This window comes from Gorilla gorilla, chromosome 1, assembly GCF_029281585.2.
Source record: "Gorilla gorilla gorilla isolate KB3781 chromosome 1, NHGRI_mGorGor1-v2.1_pri, whole genome shotgun sequence".
Lineage (NCBI taxonomy): Eukaryota > Metazoa > Chordata > Mammalia > Primates > Hominidae > Gorilla > Gorilla gorilla.
In genome coordinates, this window is record NC_073224.2 from 59,119,920 (window position 1) to 59,132,595 (window position 12,676).

Below are 12,676 nucleotides of genomic sequence, written 5' to 3' on the forward strand. Positions count from 1 at the left end.
CCCAAGATCACAAAAGATCTTGTGATTTATCTCCTATTGTTCTTCTACCCTGGAAAATTATAGATTATAACTGTGTTAACTATCCTTGTTCTGACTAGTTCAACTCTGCTCAAATATTGGCTAAAATGTTTCTTTTCTAATCATTAATAATAAGATATTATTAAATATGTCCTTATGTGATTAAGATTAAATAATTTTGGAGATTAATATGAACAGAAAATAAAACTTTTGGATGATTAAATTGCACTTTGATTCTGGGTGGTAAAATTTGGGAACATTGTTGGAAACATGAAGGCATATATACACAATGTATTCTTTATGTAAGTATTCTGATGAACTGTTTTACTTCTTTGAACATTATAGAAGCTAATTAATATTTGGCAGATGTGTAACAATCATATTTTGGGATTACTACATGTTTAAGAAGTTTTAAACATTGAAAAATTATGCTTTATTGCTATTTGCTAAATAATAGGGTGGTTGATGTTTACAAAAGAGATTTCTTGTGACTTACCATAGAAACCCAGTCCAGGAATCTTAATAGATTTTGATATATTTGGTTAGCAAGCTTTAATTTTTCCAGTCCACCTCAACTAAATGTGTTTTAATAATATATATGTTTATATGTATGTATAGGTGTGTATGTCTCTGTATACTGTATATATACACATACGTGTATATGTATATATGTACAAAATAAACCTTTCAGCAATATACTCTTTTTTTGCCTTAACACTTTTTCTCTATTTTTATTTTAATTTTGAGGTCAAATATTTTTAACCAAGTCTTAACTTTTTGTATGGCAATGTAATTGTTAAATCTCATATAAACCAGCTAACTCATTTAAGAATCTCTCAAATTCAGCAAATCCTGAATGTCAGTCCATGGCATTTATTAATTTACTCAATATATTTTTTTCTGATTTTCATTACAAATTATATGTTACCAGTTTTAATTATCTTTTTCATATGTGATTTATTTGTATTGATTAGCATTCCTACTTCATTGCCCCTGATGTAACTGGACTCCCAACAATACCCGAGAGTGTAAGTTTCCTATTTTCTACTTTAATTATTCTTATATTATTAATTTTGTTTATTTTGGTCTCACTGTTTATTCATTTTTATATAGAGAAATAGGATACATTGTAATTAGCTGTGTTTGTGAGAAATAATGAAGAAATAAGAAATAATGATATTATTTTCTTTTCTTCTTTATATATCTGCCCCTTTACCTTCTTCTTAATATCTGGTTGTGGATAAGGAAAATTAAGGACAATAATATAAGGAAAACTATTTCTATCATTTGTAGTAATTAGGTAGGATCGTATATATTCAATTAGGTCTTCAGCTTCACTGTATATGACAGAAGAGATACCTCAGGAGATGGCTTCTACTTGTGGAGAAGAATTCTAGCAATGGGAAATGTCTTCACACAAATCATTACTTTAGTGAAATTGACATAGTATTTTATATTCCTTGTATATAATGCTTCAAATCATAGATGAACTGTTCTTAATTTCCTGATTTTAATTTAAAATAATACATATCTTGCAAGGTTTGATGGCTATTGTAAGAAATTTTAAAAATTGCTAAAATTTTCATTTTATTTAGAGTCCTAATTCTAGCCATACTAGAACTATTTTCAGTATTTTAATAGTTATTACACATTAGTATTTTGTAGAAATGTTTACATAGACAAGTAGAAGTAACAAATATGCTTTCATGATTCTGGATAACTATGTGAAAATGAAGTATTCCCTTACGTAATTTTTCTTCAGCTTCCCTTGGAAAGTTAAAATGAATCAGTAGGAATAATTCAATCAAAAGTAAAGGAAAAATCAACAGGAAAAAAGTATTTCAATATATACTTATTATTTACTTTGGGATTCTAGTGTTTTTCCAAATGTTTTCAAACCTACTGAGTGTTTGGTTTCCAAAAGCACGTGGGTAGCGAAGGAAGTCCAAGAAGACAATTGTAAATTTTCTGATACCAAACCAAGACTGTCAATGGTGTTTTCAGTACAGATGGATCCAAAAAACCCTTATGAAAAGCTTTGCATCAAGTTGCTCGTATGGGCCTGAGATAGATAATCAAAGCCCTCAGGTGACATAATGGATCCTAAAGTATTGACTGCTGTACACTGTGGGCCAGGTACTCCTTGCTAATGTTTTCTTTAAGGCTGACTGACCATGTCTTGACTTATATGACCCTTGTCCCTTCACTTCAGAGTTTCAAAGTCAAATTTGCTTCCGTCTACTCTCTCTCCTATTTACCTTTCTCTTATGTTTACTAACAAACAACTAATAACTTGGTTTAACAAATGTCACATTTTAAAAAAGATGATTACTTTGAAAGTTTCAAGGAAACAAACATTCAAAGGAAAAACTGCCACTGAGAATATATATTTTTACATGTCTATTAACATGTTTTATTTTGCAGAAAGTCCTGTTTAGGGAAAAGAAAGCAAGAGAATAAGCATAAGGCAGCACTCTATGTTGAGAAATAATTCCCCATCTAAAAATTACCTTTCTTTTAGATTATAGGAAATATACTAGTCTTGAATAACTTGAATTTTTATATGGAGAGTTGAATTGGAAGTTGAGAAAGCACGAAATAAACCTCTTCCCACCAAATTCAACATCACCCACTGATAGTTACAGGTTCTATTGATGTGCTCTATCATGATTACCAATTTGTGATGGTAAAGTTTCTATCTTCCAGAAATTGAAGAAGTAATTGGATTTCTTACATTCTTGCCCGACTAAAAGTTTTAGCCTACTAGGTCATAGCCCACCTGATGCTACAGTTTTTGTTTGTTATATCTTGTTGAATCCCTTAATTAGTTTGTTGCTTTCTGATGTATTTGTTTCATTATAGAAAATTAAAAATAAATAATAAGAAAGGAGAAGATCTAAAAGTCAAAGTTAATGTAGTAGCTTATCCCAGTTTCATTCTCATGTGGGGGATAAGAGTGCTAAATTAAGGAATCAATTTAGAACATCATCAAATTATATTTGATTATAGTGGATATAAAGCAAGCCTGACATGAAGTATAAACAAGGTAATTTCCTTAATAAAGTACCAAAGGGCTGTTTTATAAATTCACCTCATCCTTTGGGTACCTTGTGCATGCTGTGTCGTATCAGATGATGATTGTGCCTGCATAGTGAATGGCAAACATGAAAAGACTCAAATGTATTGTCTGGGGCAGCGGTTTCTGAAGGATCAGTGTATATAAGAATCACCAGAAGTATTTGTTTAAAAAACAGATTCTTGGCCAGGTGTGGTGTCTCATGCCTGTAATCCCAGCACTTTGGGAGGCCGAGGTGGGCAGATCATCTGAGGTCAGGAGTTCGAGACCAACCCGGCCAACATGGTGAAACCCCATCTCTCTACTAAAAATACAAAAATTAGCCGGATGTGGTGGCGTGCACCTGTAATCCTAGCTACTCTGGTGGCTGAAGCACGAAAATCACCTGAACCCGGGAGGCAGAGGTTGCAATGAGCCAAGATCTCACCACTGCACTCCAGCCTGGGTGACAAAAAAGAAAAAAAAAGCAGATTCTTGGGGACATACACTAAAGATGACAATTCAACAGAGCAGCTCTAGGTTGGGTCCCAGGAAATTAGCCTCTTTTCAAATACTTAGCGGGTAAGAAAGTTGGGAAATCTGTGATCTGATCATCCTCTGCAAATACTTTCCTTGAGTAGAGTTATGTTTCAACTAATAATAGAATATTATGTGCTTTATGTGGCAGCAGACTAGTATTACACTTCATTATTTTAATAAATACCATTTTAAATAATAATACCCTTTGAACTTCAAGACTTTCTGGTAAATGTGTAAAATGTTTTTCTTCACATTCACTATGAGCTGTAACTTACACAATTATTTTTTACTTGTACAGAGAAATCTTACAGAATATTTTGTTGCCGTGGATGTGAACAACATGCTGCAGCTGTATGCCAGTATGCTGCATGAAAGGCGCATCGTGATTATCTCGAGCAAATTAAGCACTGTAAGTACTTCACACTTCTTTTAAGTAGCAGGTATTGAGTGTTTCACAAAAAGACCTAAAAACCTTTGCAGATTTAGAAATGTGCTATGTGTACTTATAAGACAATATCTACATACGTTTTTGATATATGGTTTTAATCTGGCTCTTGAAGTACAAAAGTCTGATTTATAGGAAGCCTTCTCAGATGCATTAAGTCAGGTTAATTATTTTTTCTTATCAGGAGATGAGAGTTTTTTTTTTCTTTTTAACTCTCCAGAGTTCATTTTAGTGCCTTCTACCATATAAAGAATTCTTAAGAGCTATTATGAGATTTTTATTATTCAATTGTGGCTTTTTCCATTGGAGCCACTTGAAAGAAATCAAGGGGCCATGATAATAGCTGCTATCCTAACCTGGTAATAGGTAGATTCATCTTTGTTGCCAAGTAGTGGTTTGGGAGTAGATTGTATAATAGTTTGATTTAGAGCAGCTCTTCGGGCTGATAATAACTTAAAAGTCAAAGTAGCATTTTTTATAAATCACAGGTTTTATGACATTCACTAAAATGCTCTTTTGGAAGGTCTTTATTAATATGGTAAAGGCAGTGAGAGAAAGATTTTTCTTGGGTCATAGAAAAATATTCAGAAGTATTTTGCTAGATTTTATAATTTTTTTCTCATTTAAGCTTCAAAAATTTAATATTTTTAACTTAAATTTTTAAATACAAATTTAAATATAGTTTTAGGTAATCTATGATGTATTTATTTAGCAAAAACTATTACTCAATATTTTATGAATTTTCTTCCTCACAAATTTGATTAATTGATAAATAAAACCATATTTTTAATGTTTTCTTCTCCTATAGTAGAAATAAAAACCTTAATCTGTATTTTAACATTTAAAGTAGAAGGAGTTTCAGGATTTCTGTAGGATATCTGTTTAACATTTAACAGTGAGAAAGGTATTTTCAGTGAGATTAAATGACCACTTCAAGGCCAAACAGCTAGTTAGAGACAGATAATGTGAAATTGAGTCTTTTGATTCTAATTTTTGGGTTATTTCCATTACTCTACAATTGAAAAAAATACATACAATTGTACATATAATTTGTATGAATTTATAATTCATGAAAATCTCAAAAATACGATTTTGAGATTTTGAATTGTAATTTGATATGCTCACTCCTAAAAGTTGAAAATGCACTTTACATATTGAAAAATATATGCATTTAAAAGAGTAAGGGTGGATAAATGATGCAGTAATATCAGAGAATAAGTGCTAGTCAATGACACAAGTAATTTTTTTCTTACACATCTTAGAGATGTCAAGAAATTCAGTTTGACTCATTTGATATTTTAATTTGCCTATCTGCTATTTTTTAACTTACTATTGAAGTGAAACATTCTTCTTCTTTCTCCCCAGCTCCTCCTCCTCGTTTTTTAAACATGATTTTTTTAAGATTAAAAAGGATATTTTTAAATGGATATTGTCCTCAAAATTAAAAAGATTGTATAATAGGCCTTGGAACTAAATTTTGTCAGGATTAATTCATGTAACAAATGTTTATTAGGCACATACTATGTGCCAGGCACTTTCTATACATTAACCATATTCGACTGGCATGAAACAGTTTGTAAACAAGTGAGCAAACAGATAGCAATTATTTATTAGCTAGGGTTACATAATGGATAAAGTGAGTGGGTTTACAGGGTAGACAGTGATGGACAGGTTTCCATTTTATGTAAGGAAGGCCTCTCCAATGAGGTAGTATTTTGTTTGTTTGTTTTTTTGAGACAGGGTCTTGCTATGTTGCCCAGGCTGGTCTCAAACTCCTGGGCTCAATGGATCCTCCTGCCTTGGGTTTCCAAGTAGCTGGGACTATAGGCACATGCCGCTGTGCCCAACTCAGTGAGGTAGTATTTGAGCAGAGATCCAAAGAAAGTGAGGGAATAAGCTATGTGAGTGAAGCATAAGCTACTGTATTTGTGTATTAGAAATAAATCTGAGTATATGGTTTTGAAAAATATTGGTGTTTTGTTTAATTTATATCCACCTCTTAATGACCAAGTAATCTGTTTGACTCAGTTTCTTTAAGTGTAGAGTAGGAGCAATAGTAGCCTTAATCTCATAGGGTTGATGTAAAGATTAAGGAAATACATATATATGAAGTGCTTAGAATTATATCTGCATAGAATATATGTTTAGTAATTATGAGCTATAATTTTATAATAGTTTATATTTAATTTTTTTTTTTTTGAGACGGAGTCTCACTTTGTTGCCCAGGCTAGAGTGCAGTGGTACAATCTTGGCTCACTCTAACCTCTGCCTTCCAGGTTCAAGTTATTCTCCTACCTCAGCCTCCCAAGTAGCTAGGAGTACAGGTGCCTGCCACCACAACCAGCTAATTTTTGTATTTTTAGTAGAGAGGGGGTTTCACTGTGTTGGTCAGGCTGGTCTCGAACTCCTAACCTCAAGCAATCCACCCGTCTTGTCCTCCCAAAGTGCTGGGATTACAAGCGTGAGCCACCGCACCCGGCCTCTACATTTAATTTTATAATAGTCTACATCTGCAGTTAGAGTAAAAATTAACATTACTATCTTTTAACTTAGTATTTGGCTTTAAAAACAAATTGTTATCATAAAGTCTTAGTATTTTGGGGGAGTTGTTTTCTATGTTTGATGTCAATTTATTATCAACTGTTTATGACAATTCATGAAAACTTGATGGTGATGTCACCTCTAAGTTACCAGCTCTGTTTTGGTTCACTCTCTGGGACCGTTGGGCTGATAAAATAAACATAATTCAAGTTCTCTTTCATGATCTTAGTCTTCTTTTATGGAGGAAGCTGCTTTACTTGAATCTGTCTTGAATAATTCTTTTATATATACAGTATAGAAAATATATCTGCTATAAATTCCATGCATAGTGGCATTTAAGGTCAAGGACTCATTTCTTAACATAAATTAAAAGTAATTTATGTAAATTAAAAGTAAAATCAATGAATTTACTTGTTTTTAAGCTTTTTATACTCATATTTTTATATATCACGGAGACTATAATGTATTTAATGTTAGAAATTAACGTTTTATCCATTTTTAATTTTTTAAGTATACAGCCCAACTCTTAATTTTTAGAGGAATATATGTAAAGGTGGCCTAACATTCATAATTCTATTGTAGTTTTAGAAATTTTGTCTCAGTTATTTACTTTTTGACAATCATGATTTTTCATAATTATAATAGAATGATAATTATAAACCTTACAGCTTGCTGTAGGTTTTAGTGGTGACACTCTCATTAGAGAATCAGCTAGCTTGAGGTTCCTTTTCTTTAGGTGCTGTTTGTGGTTAAAAATGATAATTTCTTGCCGGATGCAGTGGCTCACGCCTGTAATCCCAGCACTTTGGGAGGCCGAGGTGAGCAGATCACCTGAGGTCAGGAGTTCGAGACCAGCCTGGCCAACATAGCGAAACCCCATCTCTACTAAAAATACAAAAATTAGCCAGGCATGGTACCACGCACCTGTAGTCCCAGCTACTCGGGAGGCTGAGGCAAGAGAATCACTTGAACCCGGGAGACGGAGGTTGCAGTGAGCCAAGATCACGCCATTGCACTCCAGCCTGGCTGACAGAGCAAAACTATGTCAAAAAAAAAAAAAAATAACCTTTAAAAGATGAAAAATTTAAAATTAAAAAAAATAAGATATGTAAGCACAGATATCAAGAATATTGTTATGTTTTCAACATTCTAATAGGTTTTCTCCCTATATTTTAAAGTGTGGTATTGTGTTAGTACCTATTATTATATTTTTGCATGTTTGAGTTTAATGAATTGAGATATAATCAGTTTTGTTTTTATTCTGTTGATTCATACATTATTCTATTGATTTATACATTGTCAAGTACACATGGAACGGTTTCTGGTAATCCTGAACAAGAACATTGATTTTATCCATGCTGTAGGTAGGCCATAGATGTTTAAGCCCCAAGCGAATCTTGGTAGACTAGCAGAACATCATATTAGATTCTCGTGTATTCAAAGCAGAGGCATAAATCATGATATTACAAGGGGGTATCAGTTGACTTATTGCTGTTTTGTGACCATAGGTAGGTTGGATTGCTGTTTAAAGCCATGTCAGTGGTTCTCAAATCAGTCAGGCATGAAGCCTTGTCATATGCCTCTATAATTGTACCTCACCAGACTTTCTCTAACTAGTCAGCTGGGGCTGTGCATTTTGTCTCAAACACCCGGCTGGCCAGCATCTGACAGGAGCTTTCTCATCATCCTGTCAGTAATATGTTAACTAGAGTGTATCTTTGTGGCCTGTAGAAGCAGGTGGAAGGGATGCTTCTTTTAAAAGCAGATGTCTGAATGTTAGCTATTATTTTGACCATTATTTAGTTAGTAAATTCACCCTCAGAAAGTCTATAAGCATATTAGTTACAGAGATTTGATTGTGTAGTGCATGTTGTTTTGGGGATATTTAGAGCAAGCAATATGTTATGAGTGCTGGAATTACGTTAATAAATTGTAATTTCTTCCTTTGTTATGGTTGCCCCCAGGCATTTAAGCATATGCTTTTCTCTCCTCTCATTAATTCCATCAAGGGCATATGTAAAAAGAAATCTTTCGATCTCTGGAAAATCAGCTATCAAATGTAGATTTTACAGGTTTAGTCAGACTGAAAGGCAGTCCAGAGGATTTTAACCTCTTCATCTGGATTATACATATTCTTGATTTGTCTCTTAATGGTGCCACCTGTGTCAGCATTTAATCTGAAACCCGAAGTGCAGAGACTCTTTCTGGAGATGAGGAATTGAACATTCGGTGAGAGAACAAAGATTACGTAGTCCTGCTTCCTAGTTAAGGTTATTAAAGTGTATTTTTGTGCCTCATGTTTTTAGAGCTGCAGCAGAGTGGTGCAGTTAAAAATTGTTATCATGATCTCTCAGGGAAAGATTCTAGAAGCAATTTTTAGATTTTTAATTCTTCCCCAAACCCGTAAGCAACCAGTTATGTCATCTGAAACTGAATAATTCTACTTACCAGTTTATCATTTCACCGGTACACAGCTATTCTGAACATTGTATTTTTAGTCAGTGCTGAGTGAATATGACTGGAGTGGGGAAATGGTACTGTTGAGGTCATCAGGAAACAGTTTATTGGAAGGGATGTGTGAAGGTTATTTGGAGGAGACTTCTGTTACAGGAAAACTAGAGGTGTTTGTATCTTCCAACTCCTGTAGTGATAATGGCTCTGTTTTTCATGAAAATAAACACGTATTTCTGCCTTATGATTTAGTCCATTTGTGTTCTAAAAGTAAATAATTGGCTTTTAATTCACAATGAAGAATTTTTTAATTTAACAATTATGGAATTATCAAAGAGTTGTTATTAACTTGTCATTCCCCTAGGCTCTGTAAGCTTTGTTCCTGTATGATATCCACAAAAATGACCTTGGATGATTTCAGTTTACCAAGCATTTTTTTTTTCTTTTTTCTTATCCTTATAGCTTACAGACAGTGATAATGTTAGTATTTTTTATATGGAACAGTGACAATTTTGTGCTGATAGTGGTAATCAACATTAAATAAAAGAAAATAATGTATGTGTTGGTTTTGTTTCTTTAATAAAACTGTTGAGGGCAGTGTGTTTATTTTAAAATGTACCTTCTATATTTATATGTTTTCACATACTATAATTTTTTTTTTCATTTTACAGTTAGGCAAGTTTTTCTCTTCCAGTGAGCTTTCTTATAGTGCAGTTTAGCTCATTGTTGACATCCCATTCAATACTGCCAAAATGGAACTCGCCATCTTTTCCCCATAGTCTCCTTCTCCTACTATAAAGGGCTAATTTGGTGAATCACTCCTCCCTCTCATCTGTTTTCCCCACCTACATCCTATAGGTTCTACCTCCTTAATCTTTTCTTCTCTGATTCCTGTTCTTCAACTGCCCACTGTCTTAGTTCAGCAGTTACTACTTTCCACAGATATTATTTTCAGATCATATATACTGAATTCACTTACATAAAATGATGATGTTATTAATAATTATAGCCAATATATAATATAGGGCATGCTTTGCGCTACTTACCCTACTGAGAAATTTATTTAAACTAACTCATTTAATTATTATATATTATGTGGTAGGTACAGTTGTTATCCACGGTAGACAGATGAAAATGTGGATTTCGAAATTGAGAGGGAGTAAGTTGATCAAGGCCATAGTACTAGGAATTGGTTTAACCAGTTCTGTATGATTCCAAAGTATATGCTTACAACCTTTATGCAATTTTGCCTCTTACAGTGACCATCTTATAAAACCAAATGCATCCTTACCTTCTGCCCCAATATAGTATCCCTTCCCTTAAGGAGCCTCAGTTTATTATTTGAATTACTTACAGTGAAGTGACTTTTTTCCTTGTCTTTGCAGGTCTAGTCGATTATCTCTCAATGTGTCATATTTATACCTTTCTCTCATTTTGAATACCACTTTTAGGGATAGCACTTATCTTCTGTTTGGACCTCTCATTTTCCATTTTCTCATCTTTTAGATTCATTCTATATGTAATTAATCCTTCAGAATAAGAAAACATCTATTGATTACTCATTACCTATAAACTGCTAAGTCTGGTAAAAAACTATCCATTATCTGATCCTAAACTTATCTTTCTGAGTTTTTCGATTACTTATAGTCCACACAGATCTTTAGACAATAAAGTTATCAGGGCGGGTTTTTTTTTCTTTCTTTTTTTTTTTTAATCTGGTTCAGTCAGTCACTACAATGTATCTGTCTCTTAGGACATTGTTGATATGTATCCATAGAAGGTTTTAACAATAATTTTCTGAGTGAATGGATGAAATTGCACTTTTTGCTCTTCCTCGTATGTGTTTTAAGTCTCCCACATGCATGCTTCTGAAAGTTTTTCAAAATCTGGTTTGCTTTACAGAAGGCTTAGTTTGTATGAGTAACCCGTGTAACATCTTTCATCTCTGAATTATCATAGCATTTATCACATACCCTTCTCAAATTTTAAATATTAGTGAATATGTCAAGCTCTTGTATTAGATATCGATCTCTTTAAAAATTAAAAACCTGCCTGGCATGGTAGCTCATGCCTGTAATCCCAGCACTTTGGGAGGCTGAGGTGAGAGGATTGCTTGAGCCCAGGAGTTTGAGAATAGCCTGTGCAATGTAGTGAGACCCTGTCTCTACAAAAAATTAAGAAAATTAGCTTGGTGTGGTGTCACACACCTGTAATCCCAGATACTCGGGAGGCTGAGGAGGAAGGATTGCTTGAGCCCAGGAGTTTAGTACTGTAGTGAGCCATAATCGCACTACTGCATTCCAGCCTGGCAACAGAATGAGACACTGTATCAAAAAATAAAATAAAATAAATAAAACCATGGGTTGTGTGTGTCTGTGGGTGTGTTCATGTATGTATTGAAGAATAAATTTAATCATTTAAATTGTGTCAGAAAAGTTTTTAAAATAAAAAATTATTAATTATATTATAGTGTAAAATATAAAGTGTTCATCTGATACTGAAAATGCCAGAGTAGAAACTGTATCTTTGTCAAGTAGAAATGTATCCCTTGATTTATCTTTTTGACATTTGTCTCTTTAAATAATGAAAGTTTCTTTGTAAACCTCGAAGTTTCCAAGTTAGGTGCTGATTACTTTTTCCTTCCTTCCTTCCTTCCTTCCTTCCTTCCTTCCTTCCTTCCTTCTTTCCTTCCTTCCTTCCTTTCCTCCTTCTCTCCTTCCCTCCTTCCCTCCTTCCCTCCTTCCCTCCTTCCCTCCTTCCCTCCTTCCTTCCTTCCTTTCTTTCACGCAGTTGCACTCTGTCGCCAAGGTGTTGGAGTGTAGTGATGTGATCTGGGCCCACTGCAGCTTCTGCCCGCTGATCTCAGGCATCTTTCCACACCTCAGCCTCCCAAGTAGCTGGGACTACAGGCATGTGCCTCTGTGCCTGGCAAATTTTTGTATTTTTTTGTAGAGATGGGGGTTTCACCATGTGGCCCAGGCCAGTCTCGAACTCCTGGACTCAAGCAACACTCCTGCCTCGGCCTCCCAAAGTTGCTGGGATCACAGGCGTGAGCTACTGTGCCCGGCCTAGGCACTAATTTCTGTATAGGTGTTGTCTTTAAAAGAAGATTTGTGTTTAGCTATTTTCTACTAGATAATTTTTTTAAAAAGTCTATGCCAAAACAGTAATGCCTTAGGGAAAAATGTATTAATACATCTTAAACCCTTTTCAGATTCATGGATTTGTATTGCAGTTATGACTCTTGTTCAGCCTATACAGGAACTTAGTTTGGTATTCTTTGGTCTTCATATAGTCCTAAATAGAAAGTTTATTACTTTCTTTCTATGAAAAATGTTCATTTGTTCATTCATTGCATCGTTCCTCATTTAAGGAATGCTTAACTCATGCCAGGCAGTGTTCTATAGGTAAGATCATAAAGTAACAGCCTTTGTATCAGTCTGGATATGACCAGGAAAGAGAAATTACATAGTAATTTGAACAAGGAAAGTTTAACATAAAGAATTTAAAAACTATAACGTGGGATTGGGGTAACAAGGGATGGGCTACTAGTAAGTGAAGGAAATTCTAAAGACTATAGAAATACCAAATATGAAGCAGCTACTAGTCTTAGGGCTGAGACGGAG

The 12,676-nt window shown here is 34.0% G+C and overlaps 1 protein-coding gene across 7 annotated transcripts in view; it reads left to right on the forward strand.

The window, feature by feature from the left end:
* The window catches only part of DENND1B (DENN domain containing 1B), a 265,472-nt gene that overhangs the window by 125,406 nt on the left and 127,390 nt on the right, over window positions 1–12,676 (forward strand). For all 7 annotated transcript variants that reach the window (XM_055378544.2, XM_055378528.2, XM_063709838.1 and 4 more), the window contains 2 exons: window positions 993–1,046; window positions 3,912–4,022. In XM_055378544.2, coding sequence (XP_055234519.2) covers window positions 993–1,046; window positions 3,912–4,022 — 165 coding nt within the window. The remainder of the gene's footprint in view (window positions 1–992; window positions 1,047–3,911; window positions 4,023–12,676) is intronic.